The 26,631-nt window shown below is 40.9% G+C and overlaps 2 protein-coding genes across 8 annotated transcripts in view; one reads left to right on the top strand and one right to left on the bottom strand.

Moving 5' to 3' along the window:
* Nucleotides 1-12,511, bottom strand: part of LOC147169594 (uncharacterized) — a 33,068-nt gene extending 20,557 nt beyond the window's left edge. Inside the window, exons 1-4 of one of the 7 annotated variants that reach the window (XM_086082880.1) lie at nucleotides 12,427-12,511; nucleotides 11,264-11,326; nucleotides 8,480-8,650; nucleotides 517-738 (exon numbers count right to left, since the gene is read on the bottom strand). In XM_086082880.1, coding sequence (XP_085939006.1) covers nucleotides 517-597 — 81 coding nt within the window. In that variant the 5' untranslated portion in view covers nucleotides 598-738; nucleotides 8,480-8,650; nucleotides 11,264-11,326; nucleotides 12,427-12,511. The other 6 variants (XM_086082877.1, XM_086082881.1, XM_086082879.1 and 3 more) reach the window with 6 other exon arrangements.
* Nucleotides 12,512-12,778: 267 nt separating this feature from the next.
* The window catches only part of mxd4 (MAX dimerization protein 4), a 32,170-nt gene continuing 18,317 nt past the window's right edge, over nucleotides 12,779-26,631 (top strand). The window contains exons 1-3 of the mRNA XM_086082335.1: nucleotides 12,779-12,997; nucleotides 13,500-13,599; nucleotides 16,831-16,860. Of these exons, the coding sequence (XP_085938461.1) occupies nucleotides 12,934-12,997; nucleotides 13,500-13,599; nucleotides 16,831-16,860 (194 nt within the window). The 5' untranslated portion in view covers nucleotides 12,779-12,933. The remainder of the gene's footprint in view (nucleotides 12,998-13,499; nucleotides 13,600-16,830; nucleotides 16,861-26,631) is intronic.

Here is a 26,631-nt window from a genome sequence, read left to right as displayed (position 1 = left end):
TCTTGTTTTGCAGGATTTTTGAAAAATGACCACCCCCCCCCCCCTCCCCCCACCCCCACCCCTTGTCTTTCTCCTTCCCTGACCCAGGCAAGTTATTTGGGAGTGAGAAAAGGATAAGGATCTTTGCCACGAGTCATTACCGGGGGGACCCCGAGTGCTTGGCGGTACCCGTCCCCTGCATGCAAGGAATGCTGCTGACATGCACTTCCAGCCTTAATGAAAAAAAGGGAGGGTCATTTAAATGCAGACGGCACACGACTTTATGAAATTTTGATGGATGGCAGAGACGAGTGTTGACAAAGAAAAGCAATTTTGGAAGAAAAAGAAAAGGGACTTTCCCAGTGTAACAAGAACAGAAAATTGATGGTCAGGATGTTTTTTTTTGGGGGGGGTCTTTTTCTTCTTTTACAGCTGCACTTTGGGGCTGTGGAAATGTTCACAAGATTGGACATCTACCTGCACGGCATTCAATGAAAACAACATGGGGCATATTATAACATACTGTACGGTACTTACTCCAAACTTGACTTTGGCATCCTTTTTTATCATCAACCCTCTCTCTTGTTTTTCTTCCTGGTCCCCTCTACCTTCCCCCATGGCTGTTCGTATCAGGGCCACGGGTTCAAAGACGTGCACGCACCAGAATGTAGGTCAGCCATCAGTGCTGAGTTACCGATTAGAAACAGCTGTGTGTTCGTGGGCCGCTCTTTCTATGTGTCTGTTGAGGCCTGCAAGCATCTGTGGGCAGAACGGAACAACTTCACCACACTGCATGCATTGAATCGATCGAATACGGAGAAGACATGTTACCAGTACCACTTCAGTTATGTGTGCAAACAAATCTCCTGAGTCATGCTCAGCACTCCCACACTAATAAAACTGTGTTGTGTAGCATCCAGTGGTGAACGGTCAGGGCCAGAAACGCCTTTCCTGCTAGCCTAAACATAATCAAAAGCACTGACCTAGATTTGCAATTTTAATGCCCGGCCCAACTCCTGCCTAACATGAAGTTCTGCCACTAATGTCTGTTGCTGTTTCAGTTTACTAAGTATATTCAAACTGGATTAACAGACTGGTCCCTCTAAATTGTGGGCCAGTCTCCAGGGGTAAAATGTAGGAAAATTATCATTAAAAAGCACTGCATCGGCCCCAAAAGAGGTCGGCCCAACGGGCATCTGCCCTACTTTCCAGATAGCCAGTCCAGCCCAGTGTTAGCACTTACTAGCATTGATCAGTACCCAAGAAGTAGCTCTCACTTTAAAAAGGTTGTGACGCCCGGTTTGGTTTACCTTGAAGCCAAGTCAAGTCAGGTTATCTTTATTTAGATTAAAGTGTAACAAAAAACATTTCAGTGTTTTTTTTTTGTCTGCACCAGTTGTAAAGTTCAGATGGGAACATTCACCGGTTCTTTTAATTTAAATGCTCGCTATATTAATAATAACAACCAGGAGACTGCACATTCCCAGTTGAACTATTTAATGGATGCCAGAACGATCAAGTACACAGTTGTGAAGCCTTTTCTGCTGAATCCGGAAGAAAGGCTAATCTATTCAAAATGGTCTTTACTCGTATACTATCTTGGCTGCCCACCCACACGGTGGACGGCTCAGCCTAGCCCGTGTGACCTGATGGTCTTAAATGGTTTAAACTGGATAAGTGCACCAGAGTGAAGATAGCTAGGAAGGCGCTAAGCCAGGACAGGCCACAGCGACACAACGGCCCAGCTCAAGTCACCTATCTAATCATTAAGAGGCCTAATCTAACAATAACTACATCATCACTTGAGTATATCATGATTATAATAATAATAATCTTTCATTGCTTCTTTTGGCAGGCTGGAACGGATTAATGGCATTTTCTTTCATTTCAATGGGGAAAGAGGATTTAAGATACAAAATGGTGCTAAGTCACTCCCTGTTCCAGTGTGTGCCGCAAAGAGTTTGAACATGCACATGTTCATGACGACAAAAATGAGGATTCTTCCTTCATTTTCACAATAATGAAAACCCAATAATTCTAAAATAAGATGCGCAAACTAAGAGTAGTCCTGTGTTATTGTTTTTCGCTATGAAAATGTTTCTCAAGTGCAGAACGTGGCCCCCTCCTGCCGCTGTGGACAATTGCTGTTGTGCACCGGCGAGCGTTTGAAGTAAAATCCTGAAGGTGACACTGATTCTAACATGTCTGGATTACCCCTTGCCGTCAGCACTGCTTCGCATAAACACACACACGCACGCACGCACGCACGCACGCACATGTACATAGCACCTGGGGGTAATTACCTGATGTGGGCCCAGGGGACGCCACCTGTCTGGGGGCTTTTTTATTTTGTGAGTATTTTTTGCAGGCAAGAGCACCTTGGATTAACAGTAACCCTTTGTCGATAGTTTTCGATAACATGACTTTTCTTTGTCTTCTTCTTCTTTGTATTTCTTTGTTCTCCGTGATGGAGGTCGACATTGGAGGATAAGCTAAGTTTGAAACATGTTGTGTTTTGTCATTGACTTTTTCTATATAACAATCATTTAATATCACCTACAGTATGTTACACATTTTCCGATATTCATAGATGTGCTAAAGTCTTTGCAGTAGATGCAGCGCAAATACACGGCATGATGAGAAAGTCATAAACATAAACGACAGTCTTTACACAATTCAACATCTCCCATGACATAACTGTGTGCAAAGATCAGTAGCAATAAAATCAATACATTTTCACTTCACGACCCATACTGCTATAGTATAGAAATGCAATGCAATGCAATGTGAATGAAAAGCAGATGTGAGTAGAGAATCTGCTGGGGTATCTGAGGTCATTTACTGTTTGTTCAATGACATAATAAATGTGTTCAAACTGAAGGAAGATATTTTGCCCATGTTGAGATCTCCAGTGCTGTTATAAAAACATACAATTTGAATGTGATCTTGGGTTGTTGCAGACAAAAACTATGAACAGTGTGGCTTCGGACAAATGTCTATATAATGAATTATCATCATATAAATATACGCTACAGTGCAAAAGCTACAATTTGATTTTGAAGTTGTTGTTACAGTAATGCTATAATGACCATATATGACTTGAATGTCACTCAGTAGAGTGCAGACCTCCGCCAAGGCCGAAACTTTTACAGGAAAAAAAAAAAGAAGCATTATCTTGAGTGTGAGAGGTATATTTATTCTTCATCCATCAGTCCACTGTCATGGAGGATGACGAATAGATAGATAAATCTCTCCATCTGGCCGTTTATCCACATAGTCACCCAAATTTAAAGGCTTCTAATTTAAATGGCTAATGTTGCTAACTGTATCTGACCCAGTTTTGAATGTTTTCCCATGACAAACAAAATGTGCATACTATTATAAACATTTTTTTTTTTTTAAGTGAACAATGTCTTGTAAATGATTTTTTAAAAACACCTAAGGCTGAAGTTTGGAGTTTTCCACTGACTATTAAAGGGTTAAACGCAGCACACATAGTATAGCACTGACACACAGACCCCTTTTCTGAAGCCAGGAGACAAAAAGCTCTGGAGTGGAAGTGAAGTCGTGGAATAGTACAGCAGGAAGGGAGCGGCGTGGCGACTCTTTGCACACCCTCAGACCCTTTAACAGCCCTCCCTCCACTGCCAGCTCAGCACCGGATATGAGCCAAACCCCGAACCCTGCAGCTGTGGGTCTGAAATGCCAGATGGGCAAAATAATGCACGTAGACACCCAAACACGTGTCCGTTTTTCTTCCTACTTTTTTTTTTTAAACGCTCACAATGCAAATAACAAGTATGCGTGCCAGGCTGTAAAGTAAAGTGCACCGACACAAGGCTCGCAGGCAATCAGTGAGGGAAAAGATGTCGTATTGTATGTAGCGTCTGTGTCTCAAGAGACGCCAGTAATTACGGTGCCGTGACGCCTCTCACGCCATGTCCCCTGCCACGCCCTTTGGTGCAAAACTGTTGAAAAGACTGACTTTTTCCACAACGTACACAATTAACCCTGCTCATGCATTTTTTGAATGTACAGACTTGCAATTTACTTGGAAAAGATGAGTGAATTATGTATTTTTAAGCACATTTCATGCGAGTTTCAATTTACGTGTCTGCAGCTTGCCATTTATTTTCCTACATCTGATTAAAGGCAGAACCACGGGGCGGTTTGCTAGAAATGCCTTTTCCTGTTCATAAATCAACTGAATGGCCGATAATGATGTCAATCAGGGATTCCCTAAGCGTGGCGCATGCACCCCTGTGGGTGCACCATCAAATTAGATTTTGAATAGAATTCAATTGTAATGGTCTGGGGTAGGGTTAGGGACACATTAAAATAGTTAGACAGGTATGTTTAGTTGCCAAGTGAATTTTTTCAGCTCTATTGGTAGACTATTTGACTGAAATTAATATATTCCCCCCATGTCACTTTTTTGTTAATGTTTTTTAAAGACCAGTGGTTTCAATTCATTTATAACCATATAGCGCTTCTTGTAGTATTTTCTACGGAAGCCTGGAACTGCCAATGTGGAGTAAACAGTTTTGACTGGGCCATGTCATTCGAACATACTGCGAGGTGGTCTGAATGTATTGATAAAGTCGTTCCAACATACTCCAACATGGCTCGAACGTATTGGTAAAATGTAGGCTAAATGCTCAATTGCGAAAAATGCTCAAATATGAAATGACCAATAAACAATGTTTACTTAGTTAATTTTCACTGTTAGTGAGCCTCCTGTCCGCCTGTGACCGCCACGGGTGTCTGTGTTAGATGTTTTAGTTTTTTCTGGAGAGCTCAGTTCATTCGGTAATTTTACTGATTTGACATGTCATCATCATTGCTCTCTTTTTTTTAATATATATATTTTTTTTAATTATTATTATTATTTTTTTTAATAATTTGTATTTTGTATGTGGGTGTGTATGTGCATGTGCATGTGCATGTGCATGTGTGCGTGCGTGTGAGTGTGTATTCATTAGTTCACCTAAAACCTATGCTAAAACCTAACCTGTGTTAGATGTTTTTAGCATTTGGCCTATATTTGATCAAAACGCTCAAACGACATTGCCCTATTCAAAACTGTTTATTCCACAATGGCAATTTCACGCTTCCGTAGTTTTCCACGATAATAAATAAATAAATTCTAAGGGTAGGAGTGTTTAGCATATGAGACTTCCATCCATCCATTTTTGTCAGCATAAGGAAAGCATAACTTTAAAGCATTTGGTTGCACATCAAAATATATCAAATCAGAACAGGGACGCCACAATCATTTATATTCATCTATTTAAAACCTAGATCCACATCCACGGGTGGGTGGTCTGTCACCATCCTTCTCCTCTTCCCACACACAAATGAGGATAGGCCCGGCTTGCATATTTATAGGGAGAATGTTTGTTGTTCGAGACCCGCTGTTTGAGTGTATGAATTAGCTCAAGTTCGCCAGTTGCCATGGTCACGGATATGCTTGTTTTATTTGAGCCTTTTCAACCTCATGTCCGCGCACAACCCTGCCCCCCCCCCGAGGCTTCCTTCGCCTTCAGTGCCTGTTTGTCTTTTATTTGGTGTTGGGAGTGTGCGGCATGGTGGTGTTCCTACCCCTCGTGTACCAAAGTTCAACATAAAATGCCTGTGAAAGGAGCAGACGTCTGCAAGCCTCCTTACAGGATGCCAGGACATATGTCAGTGCAATGTGGGGGTTTGTCATGTGCACAGGTGGAGCAGGATGGAGCAACTGAGGGTTCACTGTGGCACCCTGACCTAAAGAGCAAAAGAGGTGAGGAATGCAGCCACTTGGAAGGGGGTTGGGGGGCAAAGGGAAAACAGTGCAGGTGTTACCACACAGGGAAGGGATATGGATACAACAGGGACACAAAATAAAATAGTTCGCCCATTCAGAAAGTGCGTACTGTGTAAGCAAACGTCAAGTTTGTAGACTAAGAAGCACAAAAAGGTAGACTGCACAGATGGTAAATATTTTAGATAGGGAGTAAAGATTAGGTTAGTGCATCTGTATATTATTAGTAGGGGTGTGAATTGCCTCGTACCTGGCGATTTGATTCGTATCACGATTCGTAGGTCACGATTCGATTCGATACCGATTAATCCCGATGCGAATCGATACATTGATTATTGCGATTTTTTAAAACTCAAATTTAGAAAATACTCATCAGTAAACTTGTACATGTACACTGTAAGATTTGTATGAAAATATATTTATTTATCAAAAAATGTAGGCTTATAACTGAGCCACTGCATTTAACAAACAGGTTGCAGTCTGTTTCATGTTTGAACAGCACTGAAATCAAATATTAAGGCTTAATGTTCCATTAATATAACATTCTTCCATGCTTAATGTGTAAATCCTAACCCTAAGTAAGACGTTTTGTTGAACATTCCCATAAAAAATTGATGTTTAAAAATCGATTCGGCCGCATATTGAATCGATTCAAGAATTGCACACTGTAATATCGCGATATATTGCCGAATCAATTTTTTCTAACACCCCTAATTATTAGTATATAATAACAGAACATATCGCGATATATTGCCGAATCGATTTTTTCTAACACCCCTAATTATTAGTATATAATAACAGAACATATTGCTGATACTGTGGCTATGATTCTTAGGCCGCATATCCCTCCTTATTCATAGTTATATGCAAATTGTGTCCGGAAAATAAAGCTGAGAAATGTCCACGCAATCTGGACATAATCCAGTTGAATCAATAAATAACCTTCATTTAATTCACTTACATGCAAGTGTGGGGTACATCCCTTTGTTCCATTTTATATATTGACACTACTATTCGCGGCATTACTTATTGGGCGTGTTCACACTAGACAGGTGTGATTCATTCCAAACCGGTGCAATCACTTCGTACATAGCAGGCGCATCGAAAGATCCCGTGATAATGAGCCTTGACTTTTTATACGGAGTGTGTGTATTTAGAGAAAAAAAGAAAAAAAGAAAAAAAAGAAAGTGTGTGTGCTTTCACGCAGTGACTTGACAACCCACAATCAGATAATTACATCCCAAATTAGTGTAATGTAGGGCAGCACATTGCTTTCAGCACAACAGGGCGGGAGAAGTGAGTGTTGACCACGAAACTGCTTTGGATTCAAAACACCTGAAATTATTATATAAAAGTGGAATGCAAAGGTGTGGTAAGTTAATGTGGTACAGGTGACTGTGGCATACCATCTGTAAGTGGAGACACTTTTGAAATTCATATTCATTTCAGAAGTTTTCATTCAAATTTGTCAGAATGCACCGTGAAGTCACAAAACACCAGTGCAGTCATAATTATAGTAAATAATTGTAGGCCATAAATAAATAGTTTTCGATCACTTTCCCCAGGTGTTACGTTCCACACCCATCTACCCAAAAATGTTTCTTAAAATAATAAATAGATTTTTGAAGTCACACTTCTAAAAAAAAAAAACCTTCCAATTTTGTTATTTTGTTGTATTTATTTACCGGTATTTGTTTATTTATTTATTTTGTTTTTGTTTGTTTGTTTTTAGGAGCGAAAAGCTTCTTCTTCTTTTTTTTTTAAAGCTTCTAAATGTTTATTTATTCATTTATTTATTTCGTTTTTGGTTGTTTTTGGAGGAGGGATACACTTCTACTGAGCCTTAACAAAGCTACCATGAATTTTGGGCCCAAATACAAATTTGCGATGTAGTGAATCTGCGATAAGTGAACCGCGAATTAGCGAGGGACCACTGTATATATAAAAATAAAGCTCTCAAAATAAATTAAAATTAAAATTAAAATTAAAATTAAAATTAAAATTAAAATTAAAATTAAAATTAAAATTAAAATTAAAATTAAAATTAAAAAAATAAATAAAAATACAATAAAGCACAGTAAATCCGGTGTTAATCGAGCATGTCTCCTTGTGTGGTGATGATGTAATCATACAACACAGCACTTGTTCATTGCGCGCCAATCAATAATCTTAAAGACCCCCTGTGTGCGGGTGTAGATTGTCTCACTGTGGACAAACCTTTCTTCACTCAGCATGTAGCAACATTTCCAGACAGTGGCATTACGATCTGACGTGAGCATGTATGAGACACAGGATGCTCCAAAAAACGCTACGAGAGACCAACAGCTCAATGACTAATTGCCATTCGTGTAGAAGACTGAGCAAACCATGTGGAGGATTGCATCACGCTCACGCTGAAACAAAAGTTGTGACTTACAATATTGATGTCAAGTGGGAAATTACACCAGCTACACCGGTTAATGTGACATTTCCTTTAAAGAGAAAGACGGTTCATGGTAGCATGCCAACGCGTGGTCTTGTTTCAGTACAGGCTTAGACATGTACGGACATTGACCTGGGGAGTTATTGAAGATAGAAGAAAAGTTGTTGGTAAAAAAAAAATTCCACAATGTCCAGACCTGAGGTAACAGAGCTACACTGGAATCATACAACAAACTGTCAAGCAGCTAATTTTCAGGTCTGAATTCAGTGGCAGCCCACCTGACCATCTATCTTCAAGAGCGCCTATCCTCTGTCCTCTGTACACCCCAGACCGGTAGCCAGCCAATCGCAGGAAAGGTGGACCAACTGGTTTAGACGTGAAGATGGAAGAACAGAATGAGGAAAACAGATGGAGGGTGAGGGAGGGTGCAGTCCTTTGGCAGCCAGGCCCTGGGCAAGAAGCATTGCAAGGCCTGAGCCACTATGATCCGAGTGCATTCAGATGATAAAGCCTGTAAATAGAAGCGTTACAGCGGGAGGGGTGAAGGCTTTTTTCCTTTGAAATGATGCAAACGGTTGCTTGGATGTCTCACGCTTTACAGAAAATGACCATTGCATTGCAACTTGAATTACAAAAATCTAAATTGGGAGGTTCTACAGCCCAGGAAGTGTTGTGCCTCCCTGAGGGCTAAATTTGCGTGAATAATGTATATAATGACTTGAATACAAGGCGGAAGATGACAATAAAACTGGAATAAACATTCAGCACTGAATTAACTATGCAAAATGAAAATCACCATATACGTCATCATCAGTGTTCCGTTTTAAGTTTTATAGAGGTTCACTTCATTTAAATCTTATGTGAAAATTAAATATATGAAAATGTGAGCTGTATGAGACACAGCAACATGATAACATTGCGCTGATGTTCATCCAAACAGCCATTTTGTATATCACTTATACACTTCTGGATTAAAAGGAGTTGGAGCAAACAGATTACACCCTCGACTGGTCACCACTCAATCACAGGATACATACAGTGTAGACCGGTGATTCTCTAAGTGTGGTACTTGGCCTCACTCTAATAGTACTTGAAAAAATCACTGCCCGAGTACAGTTCCGTTGTATTTAACTTTTTAGGACAATTTTAGCATTGTTTAATGTTCAAACTGCGCATAATGCTACAGTGACTTGCAACAGTATTATTTATATTTATATACTACGCTACCAAACCGAACCTACCCTGCCTCAATGGAAGTCAGGCGAGTGAACCACTACATCATCAGTGACTGCATCAATGAAACAACGTAATGCATTTCATTTCATTTGAATGTGACGTTTGTAAAAGGTTATGAATAAACAAATTCACGGTCCCTCGTAAACCCTCTCGTGTCTGCTTGATCAGCGCTTGCTGACCACAGAAACACACTGACTGAGATAATTATCATCATCTCCTCTAAGCATATGCAAGCACAGCTTTAAGTGAAGAACAAAACAAGATGGTGACTGCTTGCTTACATAAACAGTCCATTCGGGGTCAACGTCGGCTTGTCGACATCGTCTCGATTACACTGAGGTCAGCCTAATGCAAGACCTGGGAGGACCCGTGCCTCGCGTGACACTGTAAATCCGTGGCCTCCCGCAATCTTAGACGAGCAAGGCATGGACAGAGTTCAGCGACACACTGCGCCCACGTCGCTGTATGTGCGCCTTTGATAAGAGGCGGATTGCGCGTTGCATAACTTGTCTATAATTACGGCTGGGATAGCGTTCTAGATGCAGGCCGAACAAATCATCTGGTATGACAACTTAAAACGCGATGACTTTGGCATATGTTCATATATGGTTGTTTCTGCTGCTGTGAGGCTCCGTTAAAGCTGAGTAAACACATATTGATAATCAGGCCGAATTTGAGCACTTTCCTTGAGGTCAAGGTCAGCAAAAGCCAAGCCGGCTCTAAGAGATTATTCAAGATCATGATAGTGATTGTCCTATGGTATGGGGTGTTTTAAGAATGATTTGTCCTCCTGTTCTGCTTGGAAATCGGTTGGGGAAGACCATCGATGATGTGGAACAGAACAATCGTCAAATAGCAAGCGACCTGAAGCTTGCAGTTTCGTTGAACTTATTATGGAGGACTGTCTTTTTGTCGACTGTTTGTATAACATCACACGGTATTCACCAAAATAAAAATGACAAGAAGAGTTACAGTTAGACTTTTTTTTCTTCTTTTTTTTTTTTAGATAGCATTCCCGTGACATCGCACACCGCCTCATTGGAGGTTAACATTTTTTTTTTCGTTTTTATGCTCTGGTCAGAAAGATCGGCCAACGATCTTTGTCTACAACTGTATTAACAAGCAGTCTGGATGCTTTGTGGCACCATACTGCCTCTCACAGGTCAGTCTTGGTACTACAACAGACATCCGTTTCTAAGAAGAGACTCACAATTGTCAGTGGAGACTAGAGAGTATCATTAGGTGTGTGATAAACCCTGGAGCTCATGGGTACACACACATTTTAAAAATTAGGTAAGACATTAAAAATAATGTTTGTATGCACGCTAACCCAACTTAAGCTATTGTGTTTTACTAAACTCAAGGAGTGACATGTTAAAGACAGACATCCCCCTCGATCCGTGCCGAAGTGGACTAAATTAAGAGGAGGTCATGAATCCAGCTTGGCATTGGCATTTTCACAAAAGAGAAGGAAAAAAACTATAGCTCAGTTGGCACATTACGCTTCCTGCTGCAAAGCTCAATTTAAAGCAAGGTAAATCAATTTTCTATACTGCTTGCTCTTGCAAGATTGAAAGGCGGGCCACTCCTTGGACTGGTCGCCAGTCAATCACAGGGCACATATATACACCAACCTTTACAACTCACATTCAGCTATGGATAATTGAGTCTTTAATGAACCTAACATGCACGGTTTTGGAATGTTGGAGGAAGCTCCACACAGAGTTGTTCAACGGAGAGTAGAACAAGGATCTTCTGACTGAAAGGCGGATGCGCTAACCACTACTTTGTCATGCAACCCAATAATAATAAGAAACAGTACTCACCCGGAGCTTTGATGACGTGCCAAATACGATGTGGGACGATGCAAGTTGCCTCAGACATATACTCTGAAAGATTGACATGGTTGTATAAATTCACAGGTCCCAACTATGTGAGAACAAGCACTTAAAAAGTCAAATCTCCATTTCCATAGCAGTAGCCTTCTTTAGGAGTAATAATAATGATAATAATAATAATAATAACAATAATCAGCTGCATAGTTGCATAATGTCACCTGCTTCTGAAATTCTCTACATTGAGCATAAAGTAAATGACAGTGGACAAAAAAAAAAGTCAGAACCATGTTAAAGGGATATAGTCAACATCTGCACACCTCTCATGCTAACATTTATCAAGTGTAACAACATGCAATTAACATTGTCAAAGAAGCCTTGGCGTCTGTCTGAACAGTCTGCACAAAGCTACAGCCTAAAAATATTTGGTCCAAATGTGTTTTTTATCACTTTACACTAAGAGCCGTTAAGATTTTCTAATTTAATGTACATCAACAATGTGAAGCACCACAAACATCTGACGGCCAGAACGACCCAGATTCAAACAGGCTCTCCTGCTGAGATGTTCCTACTCTTTCAATAATCTGAGGGGATTGTGTCACTTGTGCAAAATTTTACCATTCTGAGGCTTTTGAGCACATAATGTGGGCTACAAACTAGACAAAAACATTGACTTCAGCTACAGTGGCTCCTGAGTCTGACCTCATTAGTACTTTGAGACTTAAATCAGCCAAGCATCTGAAAATAAAATTAAATGTCATCTGGAGTCACTTTCTATATTTACAAAACAAGATTTTTTGTGGATACATTTTAAGCAATCAACAACATTTCTTCAAATTTACAGTACAGTCATCAACAGCATCCTGCCAGGACCCGGAGGGAGAGACAAAATGATAGGCCTACCTTTGTATTAGAAACACATAATGTGACCTATTCTGCACCTTCCCATTTTCATTTTATTCCCTAGGCATCGTGCAAAATAACAATGCATGCTTTATTATAGCCCACCGCACTCATAAAGACCGCAGCACCATTGCCAGTGGCCTCACACAAAACATTCATAATAACGTGGACCAGGTATGAATAAATTATTCACTTTAACGCTCTGCCTCGCTACAAACACTTAAAATGTAGAACTAACGCGTTTTCTTAACTTTTTGGCCTTTGCGGTTTACTTCCGGTCTAAAGTCAAACGTATACTCCTGAGAAGTTTGGCAACCAAAACAACACTGGCCAGTTCAGCCATGAGAAACACCCACGAGCGCGTCTGACCAATCATATGTTGCTTTTGAATACGTCACACCAACCATGTGGGAGAAGGCGGACTGTTGCTAGGGTATGTCCCCGATTACTTGAACCGGTGTCTGGCCAATCAGATGCCATGCTATCATTTCTCTCCTCTTCATTGGTTGAAATCTACATTAAAAGCCCGCCCTTTCTCTTTCCCAATTGGACGAGGATGACATCATTCACCTCACTGAGTTTTAGTGAGGTGCTGTAGGTTGTTGCTACTGTAGTTTGGAGTCGTCAAGACTCAGAACTGATTATACCCTCGTACACACACCGGACTGAAACATTATTTTTGTTAACATTTTCATTCCAATACTTTATGTAAACTTGTGTACATACTGTCTCCTATTTGTTTTTGAGACAAAAACAAGATGGAACTTAATTCACTTCTAATTCTGCTGGAGGCTGCAGAGTACTTGGAAAGAAGAGACAGAGGTATTTCAAGCTAAATTGACGCGATGACAGCAATTATTAACGTTTTAACTACAACCTGGACGAAGTGCTGACTTGTGTGGCGGCTTGTGATTGGCACTAAAATGAAGTTTGAGCTGATATTTCGGTGGTGCAAGTATGGTGTCACTGTGTAGACAATAGGACGTGGATCAAACGATGGGTGCCAACTGGACCCGGTGTATTTTGTTGGTGCCTTTTTTTTTTGAAAGAGATATGTACATGATCAATTTAAGCTGTTTTGTGTCTATATTCTTAAAACAGCGGGCGTTATGTGTTGGTAGAGTGCTTTATTTCGGAGGACAAATGGGTAAACAACAGTGACATCAGCTTGTAACGTCACGACAGATGCAAAAATGACGGCACGTTTGTGTGCGTGCGCGTGTGTTTTAACAAAATAACACGACTTCTTGACAGCTCACGTATTGACTATATTCTGCAGCCACTTTTGCAAAAAATGCACGTTTGTGTTTGTTTGTGTTCACAGAGGCAGAACACGGATATGCCTCGGTTTTACCGTACAGTAGCGACTTCTCCAGGAAGAAGACGAAAACCTCAACAATAAACAGAAAAAGTCCGAACAATAGGTACATTTATACGTGCTCCTCTTCTGTGTTTTTCTTTTTTGTCCTCCTTCTTCTTCTTCGCATGTTGGTGTGAGCGCTGCTGCAGGCTGAGCTGGGGTGGAGGGAGGGAGGAGTCGCTGTTTTCCTGCACACTGCCATCTCTCTGCTGCCTGGGGCTGGGCTGGGCTCTCTGTTTTGGTTTCTAATAAACATTGCCACGCGTACACTGTCAACTCTAAATGGGCTAAAAGGCTCTCTGTAGCCCCCCTCTCTTTTCACACACACACACACACACACACACACACACACACACACACACACACGCACACGCACACGCACACGCACAACTAACCCCCCCCCCCCCCCCCCATGCACAGGACCTGCAGTCCTTTCATTTTTGCACCTCTCCCTTCATGTTGGGTTTCTCCTGTCGTGTATGCATGCTGAATTGAAGTACAGTATATGGTGGGAGTTGCACTCTTTCTCCTCGCTTGATGGTGTTTGTGCACTTGTTGCCTGTAAAAAAAAAACTGGATTGATACTGACTGAATTGAACTGTCCCACAGCAATATTCACAAAAGTTTGTTTAATTAGTAAAATATGGGCAATTTGGGGAAAAATATGACTGATGACTGGACATGTATCATTATTACATTTTGTTAAATGATTATGCTATTCTGCAATACACAACAATCTCACAAATTCTGTCAGGGTGTGTAAACTTATTAACCCAACTGTATATGCTGAATAACAACGTGCATGTTAGGTTCATTGAAGATTAAGTTGTCCATGTGAATGGCTGTTTGTCTATGTCATTCCTGTGATTGGTGGTTGACCCGACCAGGGTGTACTTCGTGGCTCGCCTGAAGTCAGCTGGGATAGGCTGAGGATAAGCAGTATAGAAAGTAGTTGGATGTAGAATCATAATGCGATGCTTCTATGAAAATGTTTAATGAGTTTACGTGTTGTTGTGGTTTTATGCCAGTTGCTCTGGCTTCTTGACGCATTCCAAAAACATGCATGTTAGGTTTATTGAAGGCTCTAACTTGTCCATAGGTGAGAATGTGAGTGTTTGTCTACTTGCTTAATATACCTCATCTCAACCAAAATCAGCTGGGATAGGCTGCAGCTTACCCATAACCCTAATGAGTAATAGTAGTAGTAGTAGTAGTAGTAGTATAAGCGTGATCAAATATTACACTTTCAGTATTGACATCTAGAATTATGTCAGTAGCACTGTGTCAACTCTACTGCTACACTCTGAGGCGTGTAGTTGTGTACACTTGAACCCACAGGCTTTGGTCCACAATCTATGCTCTTCCACATTCCTCTGGTACTGTCTTGACAGCATAGCACAAATATGTGTGCAACTGGGTTAGGGGCATGCATGGCGAAGTGGTAGGTGGGTGTGGTGCTTGAAACAGACACCGACACACTTTTGACAAACACCAGCCCACTCGGCCTCCTGCACTAGACCTGTTTTTGTTCCTTATAGCGCATTGATGACACTATCTTCCCTCCGTCTCTGTCGGACGTGGAAGCAAAAACAGAAATGGCTTACATGACAAAAACAGCTGACTGATAGAAGTTTATGACATCAGGTCACATGCTTATTTGCAAGCCATTCTTTTACATAACGTGTAACAGTATCCGTGTATTAACCTTTAAAGATCTGCGTGAGCAATGAGACTTGGCAATGATTTTAAACAGACAGTATTTTTTCTTAATGTGACTCGCATCCCGTGGTGCGTCGCCATCCAGATGCCTCGCGCTTGACGACACAGCTGTGGGAACCGCTGCTTCGCCAGCACAAGGGCCCTCAAACCAGCCGCCAAATGTGAAAGGGCTTGTTGTGTGCCTGCAACCCACCCACCCTCCCACTACACACTTTTGTTGTCCCTGTTGTTGTTTTTATTGCCACGGTATCCATGACAGCCACATCAACAAGAGGCCTTGCAGTGTCCTCGCTGTTCCCGGGTCAGCATATCATATCGGGGGGGGGGGGCTCTCCTCGGAATAACTCTCACGGCGTGGAATTCTGCAGCGTCTAGGCCTCCAGACGTCTGAGGGGCGTGTTGTTATCCACACTGCTGTACGATTCAGCATGCATGCCATTTGTTTGCGTGGGCAAGGCGGGGGTGTTATGCACCTTCCAGTTTGCACACATTACAAGTGAGATTACTTTTTTTTGGACATATGCCATTGTCAGAATGAGTTTTTTTTTATTGTCTTCACTACTCTTGCATTTTGTTGCAAGAGTGTTAGGATTCAAGCGGGGTTCAGAGTCTGTTTACTAATTTTTGAATTGGGGCCAATTAGAATTTGAGCGGGATGAGAATATATTTCTGTTATATAAGACTCAATCTTCCAAACCCAGAGCCTTCCCCCCTCTCACTTCACCTGTGAAGATTTTTTTTGGCCGAGATTACCAAAATAAATAAAGAAAGAAAAGAAGCATGTTACATTACAGAGTCATAAGTAGGAATGTAACGATAACGGCATTATCGTGACATCGCGATATTAAAACTGCCATAATATCATCGTCGTCATGCAAAGCATCACATCGGTTAAAAAAGTCAGGTTGATTTCCATTTGTGCAGTTCTAGCACGCTCTGGTAGCTAGTTTTTAATGCAGTTTAATCTTCATTAGGTATGTTTTGGCCCTTCTTTGTTAAAAATCTACGCTAATCGTTAGATGAAGGGGAACGTAATATGTCTGTGAACCGAGTCAAAATGTAGAGGAACTCAATGTAGTAATCAAGTAAGCGTCTCAATATTAAATCTCAATATTAAGTGTTATTAGAGATTGTAGTTGTAGGTGGTTTATATGCATTGTTGTTATGTACAAAAGCACAATTTTTAGTACAAGCTCTCTTTTTTTTACAATATTGTCACCTTTTTTAAATATCGCCAACCTCCCCACAATATCATGAAAATTATCGCATTGTGAGCTTCATATCGTGATATCGTATCGTGGTGTTTGGATATCGTTACATCCTTAGTCATAAGCCTCCACAGACGGGGAATGTCTGGGGATGTCTTCTACGGGACTCAGTTAAGTCATCTCCATACTGACCAGTGACCATTATGATTCACATAACTGACTTTTGTATAGCTGGTGTCGGTTCAATTCCCACCCCATGTCTTTTTCACAGTCAACCTGTGACTGCCTTACAGTCATTTTGTAGTCTGCCAAAATCTGCACATCATATTTTTGAGACTCATCCTCATCTTTTCTCTGTTTCCATTCAGATCGTCGCACAACGAGCTGGAGAAACACAGGTAAGGCTGCATGTCAGGTTCTCCTGTGTGCGTGTATGTATGTGTTTCATTAACCAGCAGATGGAAAGTTCCACATACTCTTAATAGATTCCTGCAGGTAGGCACAAGGTGCCACAGAAGTCTTCTTCAAAGAGATAGAGATTTAATCAATTACATTTTTGTGTTTTGCAGAAAAAGAAACTGATAATATGCTGTCAAACAGTTGGCTGTCATGCTGATAAGATATGTCTTGATTTCACTTCCTTGTATGAATATAAAGGGAATCCCGTAACGTGTGCACATCTAAGTGCTGCTCCATTGGCGTGAAAAACAAAGTCATGAAACGGCCTTTTATTAGTGCTGCTTTTTTGCATCAAGGTCAACCCGAGCTGCTGTCATTGACTCTTAAAAAACAACAAAAAAAAACGCCTGGCCAAGAGGATTTAGGAAACAGCTGATGTGACTATCAGCATGTGAGGCAGCAATGGGTGTGTGAGGTCGAGTGATAGTACGTGTATGTGACACACAGTCATTCACGTTGAAGGATTAAGTCAGTCACATGTCTTGCGAGTGGACGTGCGCAGCGGAGGAGAACATGTATGGGCATATTCTTCCTCAAGACAAGACGGAGAAGTGTGATTACGCTGCAGATGTTGAGACAAAACAGTTACCTCATGCCCGACCACGGGTGTGGTTATTATGGACAAAAGCTGTATGACGTCCACACGCATGCCAACGCATTTTCCTTATCGTCATTATCGCTATGACGAGACTTGGACATGTGCATTATCGAAACGTTTTATTTTATTCCCACTCCAGAGTCCAAACAAAGTCCACACCAATTATGAAACGCATTAAACAGTAGAGTGTTAAGAGTGTGCCAAAGTAACAGATGGCACTTTAACAGCTACTCACTGGAAGGACCAATTAGAGGTACTTAGTAATGCACAGACCTCCGCCAAGGTGAATACAATTCTTTTGTTCAGGTGTTTGCTAGCAGGTAATGTTTTTCTGTAGTTTTCTAAGAAACATACCAATTAGTGGTTATCTCTCTCAGACTAAAAAATGTCTGTGTTTTGCCAGTCGACACACACTCAATAAAATAGAAATATCTTTAGTTTGACTTGAGGTAGAAAGACCAAAAATGTGTTTTATTTTAAATTACTTCTGCATCTGTATTTTTCTTCAATTCAAGAGCGTGATGAAAGGAAGCCCTGTCCTTATACTTCCTAAACGCTCTTCATTTAACTATCTGTACATGCAGCCTCAAACTACAGGTTTGCCATCATGCAGAAAATCAAGGCAGACACTTGTGGTTCTATATTTGGCTGAGAGCAAGAATGAAAGAAAGAAAGAAAGAAAGAAAGAAAGAAAGAAAGAAGAATGAGTCTTTGATGAGTCTCCAAGATAACAAAACAAATCAACGTGATAGCTTTGTTGATGTTGTCAGTCAGGTGTTGATTCATAAACGCAATGTAAACCGTCAGCTTTCCTGTCCAGCCAGTTTCATAAGTATTTGGCCACCTTGGATCTGTCTGTTAAAAGATTAATCTGCTGCCGGGTCGGTATTGTTTCCCAAAAAACCTCAACCTCCTGACCCTCACGCCATCAGATGCACTCCAGGGTGGCGCTGCTATTTCAGTCCTGACTCACCGTCTTTGTTCAGTCACATTGAGCTATACTTGTACTCTACGTTCACGTGGTTGGCAAGATGACAAATTGACATCTTTTTCAGATGGCATAAGGCAGTAGTGGTGAAATGCAAGGATTCAAACCATTTTTATCCTCCAGTCCAAACCAATTGGATTTTAAGCATATGTACATTATCATTAATGCAACTGAAATGCTAACTGCTATAGCATGTGTCAGGAGGGAAATTTGTTTTTGACATTTAATTACGTTTTGCTATATTTACATGAAACGATGAAATTAGTTTCTGCCAATTCTGCTTTGCTTCCATATAACTAAATTATTATAAAACGAGTTTGTGCAGCAAAGTTACATTGGCTCGTTTAACTTAAACTTAGCGGCTACGGCTAGTCTCATTAACTGTTCCACAATGGGTTATGTTTTCATCATTTTATTGGAACTCAAGGCTATGCAAAAACCAACCCATTACATTTTATTTTAGTGCAATAATAGCATGTATAGCAGTGGTGTCAAACATATGGCCGGCGGGCACGATCAGGCCCACCAAGGGGTTTAATTCGGCCCGCGAGAAAAGTAATGTCGGATCAGACAGACAATAATCAAAATATATAAATTTGTATTTTCACAAGCAATCCTCAGATGAGCAATGCAACTTATACACCTAATTGACCTGGATGTCATTATTTTACACACAACGTAAAGTTACGGTTTGTTGAAAAAATTAAAAACATAAACCAACATAAATCAAACAAACGTGCTGAACAGTAAATATGATGCACACTCAGCTACTGGTAACACAAACACATATGACATGGATTAACATCCTACAACTTCATTAACTGTGCCACACAATGCATTTTGGGAACAATGTATATGCAAAACAGGTAGATATAAGACGCCCGGAACTCATACGGGCATAAGTGTTGCTGTGTTCCATTTGCATTTGTGTTTTTTTTTTAAACAGTATATTTACATTTGAGCCCCCTTATACATTTAGCTGTATAACTGACGCCAATTATTTTTAAGTTATATACCATGATTTTACCGGTGCGGCTCACTTGGTAAAATATTTTCCTCCATGTGGCCACTGAGCTAATGTGAGTTTGACACACCTGATGATCATCACCATTGTTATATGATTGTGTTTAAAAAATATATATATTTTAAGATTTGCATGTTAGGTTAATTGAAGACTCAAAATTGTTTGTAGGTGTGAATGTGAGTGTAGCTGCTTGTTGGTCCTCATGTGCCCTGCAATTGGATAGCGACCAGTACAAGGTGCACTCCACCTCTCACCCAAAGTTAGCTGGGATAGGCTCCAGCAGTTAAACGTGACCCTAAATGAGGACAAGCGGTATAGAAAATGGATATATATGGATGTAATCAAGGAAGTGACTGCCTCAGGACATTTTAATTGGGTGGTTTTGGCCATGTTGCCTTTACCATGTGACATTTTATTTTCTTTTGACATGATACAATTCTGGAAAATAACTCAATTCAATCTAATCTGTCATTTTAAACAGGACAATCATTCAACAGAAAGCCCTTCTTGACGATTTTATACTACAGCAGTGTTTCCCCCCCCCCCCTTTTTTTTTCTGAGGTGTTTCTGCAAATATTTTCTCGACATTATTAATAGCAGACTGGCTGGCTCTCACCAAGCTGTCTGCTGTTTAAGAGGCGGCCTGCTCGTATTTATGTCCTGTTATCAGAGCGAGGCTGGGCGGGTGCCATCAGTGTCCGACAGGGCCCTATGTCCTGATGCGACCTGCTTATCTGCTGCAGCTGTGATGCACCCGGGTTAGACTATCTCATCGGTGACTCTGTTGCTTCTTTTTTTTTTTTTTTGTAGTGGAACAGGCCTGCATTAGGAAGAGCTTAGATATGGCTGTGAAACCAAAATGCCATGTGGCTCATCTCTACTGGGTTGGCTTCCTTCCTATTTCTGACTTGGGGCCGACAAGTCGTCCTCGTTGCACGCTTCCTTTTTTTTTTCTTCTTGTTACACCAAGACATAGTGAAGCTGCAATGGTTGTTTTCCAGCATGTCACCTGTTTACTGGAAATGTGAGTCAACTCGCGTGCACTGAAGGTTTGTGCATGCTTGCCTCAATTGTCACATGGATTTACGCCTTTATTTTTATCTCCGCCCATGTTTGCTCTTGGTTTCATTTCTGACAGCGCACATGACAAGCGGACTGTCCAAAGTTTGTCCAACAAGTTTCATTATCCTGAGTATACAGTCGAGCATTTTAAAGGTTGAACATAAACCCTGACAGCAGGACACTGGTTGATCTGAAGTCATCATACCGTAATATATTAGTCCCATTTGATCTACTATAAGAGGTATCAAATGTAACAAAGTTAACCTCAGTTACATTGATGTTAAACACTCTTTAAACACTCTGAAGTTAAAAATAAATATTCTCGTGAAATGAGTTAATCACAATGTAATATAGAGCATTAAAACACTAAAGCCCTCTAAATTTGATAACAAACAACGTTGCGTATAGCAGCTGACATTTGAGCACTTCATTGTGACTCGCTGGATTTTTCTCTCTTCTCGAGCCACAAAAAGTGTAAGAAAAATGGAAACACATACACACATTTATTCCTGTTATATGATAACATCTCACACGGCATTGGGCATGCCAGGTAATGGACACAGAAGTTTAGTGCCTCCTTAGACATATACTTTCCACAAAATGGTTAAAAAGACCACATCAAACAATCACCCATCGCCCCCGCTTTTCCTGACTTCCCTTAACTCCCGAAGTAATGCTATGCGCTAAGCTAACTTGCGCCACCAGCTACGAGCTATGCCTGGCTAGCTAGTGCGGTTAAAACACTGTACGAAACAGTTTTTCTGAATCACTAATCCTCGCCTCCATGGCAACAAATAAGATACACTTTTGGAAAGTATCATTAGCACTAAATGAGGAGTAACTATTCATGTGACACACCGAACAACAAAACATGTGACACACCGAACAACAAAAGAGAACAGGAGAAGATGGAGAAGCCATGCTAACCGCAAAACTATTGTGAAATGTAGAGTCGCGTAACATGAGAATTAGTGCGTAGGTAGTACAGCAAACGTCAAACAGAAGTTAGGCCGGAGCTACAGTAGAGAGCAATCAAGTATGAACAGAAAATTGTCAGATAAATTAATAAGTGACTCGGAAGGAAATAATACAACAGCTACACAGCAAGCACACATTTTTGAAAACCTGAAATGAATCCGTACAATACCGGATACCACACCTGATGCCTGGAAAAAAACGATATGATCAAAGTTCTAATAATATATAGTAAATATTTATACTATATCAGGTATGTTTTGTGTTTGTTTGCACTATTTTGCACTCTGGAGTGCTGAGTTCTAGTTTATGAGATCTGTGCAATAAATGTTCACTAAATTAATTACAATACAGTATATCTTTCTTTGTTTGTTTTTGTTTTAACTTATTTATTAAATCAATATAGCTTAGCTAATGGGCCGTGTAAGCTCACTCAGAAATAGTTACCTTCAAATTTGAACAATTATGTTAATATCACGATATATACTGTACTATTAACATGAAGGGATTCGGTTTATAACCGTGATATAAAGCCCCAGCTGTAGTCGCTCAATATTTCAGCACATTTTGCATAATCTGCTAACATATCACTTGACATCCCTCATAATGACAATTTGACTTCCAAGCTCACGCAATATATTTTGCTCAAATTCCAAATTGTACGAATCAAGTGTGCCACTGTAAATCCCACCACGGCAACTGTGCACCAACTGTCGGACTTTGAATTGAAATTGACTTTGGGAGCACTTGGCCACGCTCTAAGCTTCCCTCTAATTAAATTTACTCTCCCGGTGTAGTCCACTCCCAGTTGTGATAAATGACTTATTTGGCTTTGGAGGGGGGGGACTCTTCTCCCCTTGAGGGAAACCGGCCTCATGAATGCATGTGTGTGTTTGAATGATGGCGTTATGGCTGCTCCACCGCCTTCATTTCTGCTCTTTTTCTATCTCTACAGGCCACATCTGCTTTTTCTGTTACCTTCCCCTCATTCCACCTCCACTTTTAACTCCATAAAAGTCACTGAGTCAGCAGAAACCTGAGGCGGTAAGAAGAGGGAGAGCAGCGTTCCCCCCACCCCTCAACCCTTTTTCTCTCACAGAGGGCCTTTATCGCTCTTATCCGGCTTCTATGCCAACACTCATCTGTGCCAGTCGCCCCTCTTGTGAAGTTATAAATCATCTCTTGTGACCTGCTGTTTATGTGGAAGGTGGTGTGTCTGACAGTCGAAATGCAGATTGCATACTGCGCGCCATCGGGAATGCAGTCAATGTCATTTCAGGACTCGTGTCCTGCAGATGCAGTATAGAAGCACAGCGATATTCTTGGCTTTTTTCTTCTTCTTTTTTTTGGGTGGTGGAGGGGAACATTCATTTAGCTCTTTATTGCATGTGGCCTTTGTGTTTAACCTCTTCAAAATGTCACTCTGTCACATACATTCCTCATGAGGGCGTAGTGACCCGCAGACAGAATAATGGACTATGTGTAAAACCCAATCTTCTGATGCTTTGCAATGCGCTGACAAAACAGTGTCATAAATAAAGTTGGGCCTACTTTTGGTTAGTTGAAATGTAAAGCTTTCCGCTGGCAAATGATTTGTGCATTTTGTAAAACATACCCCTAGAATAGAAAAGGAACACATGCACGCGCCATCTTGATTGAGTATTTTCACCTTTCTACGCGCCAAACAATTAATCCAGATGTTCCATATATCAACAATCAAAGTCATTGTGAGTGACAGCTCTAATAGAAACGGTTCAACAGTGGAAGCATCCTGCTTCAAATGTTATGCAGCTGCACACACAACAAAGAAATGCAGCTGCACGGCCATGTTTTTGAAAACAAACAAACAAAAACATGCCTTTGAGACACGTTGCGTACGTGCTGGGTGCGTTCCCAAAGGCCAAGATGACGTCTTTAGATTGATTTTTTTATATCCCAAGTGTACTGTCACAGAGGACTAAAGTGCATTACATTATCTGTAACAATAACACATTATTGACAGGTGCAATACAGTTTTCCTTGTTTTTTGGGGGTGATTACTGGAAGATCGTCTGAAATCAAATAGTCGGTTGCGAGAGACAGGCCCGCCTCCAATTTGCTTATTTTGCCACATATCCGTCCCTCAATTTTCCATAGCACTTATCCTCATTAGACTCGCAAGTAAGAAGCAGCCTGTCCCAACTGAATTTGGATTAGTTGGAGGCATTCACAGGAACACATATTATAACCATTTAACCTCACATTTACACCTATAATTTAAAGTCTTGGCGGTATCTAACATGCCTGCATTTTGATTGCGGAAGGAAGCTAGAGTACACAAAGAGAACACCACGTAAGAAGTCTATATAGAGTTGTGACATGAATACCAGAGCTGTGAGCAGAGGTGGCAAATCCAGGTCCAGAAAGTAAAAACCCTGCCACAGTTTGTCTTTAGCCCGAGGTGCTAGCTAGCTAGCTAGCTCCCTAGCTAGCTCCCATGGTGCTCGTTTACTTGCTAGGGAGCTAGCTAGCTAGCTAGCATCAATGGTTAAAGCCAAACCGTGGTAGGGGTTTTACTTTCTGGACCTGGATTTGCCTCCTCTGGCTGTGAGCCAGACATACTAAATTAGGGTGACCAAATGCCTTTTTTCAGACATGGCCACTTTTTTACACCCTGTCTTGGTGTGCGTTTTTTTTGTTTTTTGTTTTTAATATGTATAAATTCATGGGACCAATTAGCATGTGTTGGATTTGACAGACAGTTTGGGTGAGAAATGGGTGTTACTGTTTTCTCTCTCTCTACCATAGAGAAGACATATGTTAAAGTAGTTTCCTCTTTTTTGGAACTCAAAAGATGGTCTTGCATGTGGTGTTAGCAGCTAAGTCCACCTGCAAGACCACCCAAGTACTGTTGACATAAGTGTTATGCATTTCTATTGGTAGAACGTAAAAACACTGAGATGGAACTTGATCTATAAATGATAAAGGTGATGTTATAAGTTATGTTTTAATTGGTAGTGTAAAAAGTTACACAATTTATAGTCAGATATTTAAAAAAAAAACAGTCTACCTTTGTTAGAAGTGGCAATGCATATAGCAGATAGCGGCTAGCGCTAGCCTGTTAGCAATGCAGGAGCACTCTGAAATTGGTGTAATATTGCTTTTATAAGCTTTCAGCATTTTGCTTAAACGTGCAAAGTTAGTCCTTCAATAAACGCTGCACTTAACCACATGCTGCTGGGATTTCTTCATAAAAATTGTTTTTAAATACTTTTTCAGTGGTTTTGCCAGGTTAAAGCCTGGAGGGGACAGCATATCATGTGGTGAAAGTGTACAGACAGGATTGCCAAAAAGGCATCTGTGCGCAGACAATAATACAAAATCTACAGCTGGAGGTCAACTTTAGAGGTCCCTTGTGGAATTTTCTTGCCCTGAGGTCAGCGTTCGCTGAGAGGCTCCACGTATGGCTCGGGTCACGCCCAGCTGCGACCGCAGAGAGGGTTGGCCCGTACGCTATCTCTGGCCTGTGGCGTGTTTACCTTGCTTGTGTGTCCTCCTGTCCACTTGGAGAGCTGTGCACATTTCGGCGATACGCTCCCGCTGCCTCTCAGGTGTCATCGCTGCATGGCGGGGAACGTCATGTTCCTGTGCGGGTAACAAGACAGCTGATGCTCGTAAATGGGGGGGGGGGGGGGGGGTTAAAGTGTGGTTTTCACTTTAATAATGTGCAAGCTTTGCATAGGGGTGCGTTCAAGTGCCAGGAAAACAATGAAAGAACACATGAGGTTAACAACGGGGAGGAAAGCAAGCTGGCTGCTTTGGATGCAGGCGGAGGCTGAGACATTCTTGAGCGTTGCCTCAGGGAGGGACGTGGCTGCTGTGTGTGGAGCAGCCAGCTTGAAATTCAGGTCAGCAGAGTATGCACACATATGCTACAATGCAGTGTTAAGTAAGAGGGGCCTTTTGCAGCAGGGAGCGTTTGTGCACATGGGAGGTCACCAAACTCACAGTTACTACAATACTCCACGGCCACATAACATTTGCGGTCGTTTAGTTTTAAAATTGAATATCTGAGGTCGAACACAATCTGTTCCGGATCACTTGTCCACATCCCATTTGTTTGTAGCTACTGTATTTTGTGTTAAAAAAACAACAACAAAACATGTTTCCAGTTCTAACTTCCCACGATCCCTCTTCATTTTCTTAATGAGGCTTTTTTGTCCTTTTTTCTCTCACAAAAAGCAAAAGAAAAAGGAAACATAGAGACTAATGAGGCCTACTGAGGTCTTGCCAGAATTTCTGAAATCTTGCCTGACTTAATGCATGATGATAGTCCACCAACAAGACAGGAAAAGCTAAACATGGCCAGAATAAATGCTTTGACGCTCACTCAGTAGAGGTCTCATCATGAATGACATTCCATTTTTATTGCAATACTTTAGGCACAGGAATCTCAAAAAGCCAAACTCTGACTTAATCTTTTGATACTCACAAGGCGTGACAAAAAAGACAATTTTAATCGGAAAATCGGTTTTGATGTAAACGATTTGAGTGCATCAAACTGAACCAAAACGATTCGTTCCACTTTGAAATATATTGAGATACGTATGGAATCGTCTTTTGTTGGAGAGATACAGTATATATCTTTGAAGGCCATATTCACAGTACTGACAAGTTCATTAATATGTATGTATAATAACAAGAAAAATGCATTATACCCTCTCAAACTGAGCCATACCATATTCAATGGAATCGTAATCCCCAGCCCCCGAATCAATCCACTTTAAAATCGAACCGTCGTTCGAATTATATTGCTCCCCACGTATCAAATTGCCTTTTATTGATTCGATAAACACCCCTAATGCTCACTGAACTGATGTTTCATAATGAACTTTAAACTTGTATTTTAACTCATTTGCTCCCAAAAACGTATAAAAACGTTCTATTTTAAATATTGCCATGGTTTATTTATTTATTTATTTGTTAATGCTAGAGCATACAGAAGGCTTTAATGCAGCCTCTGGCCTGAAGAGGTCGCTTAAAGCAATGGTAGTTATTACAAAAGTATAAGAGATCAACCAGGG

Source organism: Leptonotus elevatus, chromosome 8 (genome assembly GCF_054856555.1).
Source record: "Leptonotus elevatus isolate MCC_2025b chromosome 8, RoL_Lele_1.0, whole genome shotgun sequence".
NCBI lineage: Eukaryota > Metazoa > Chordata > Actinopteri > Syngnathiformes > Syngnathidae > Leptonotus > Leptonotus elevatus.
This window is presented reverse-complemented; position numbering and strand designations above follow the sequence as displayed.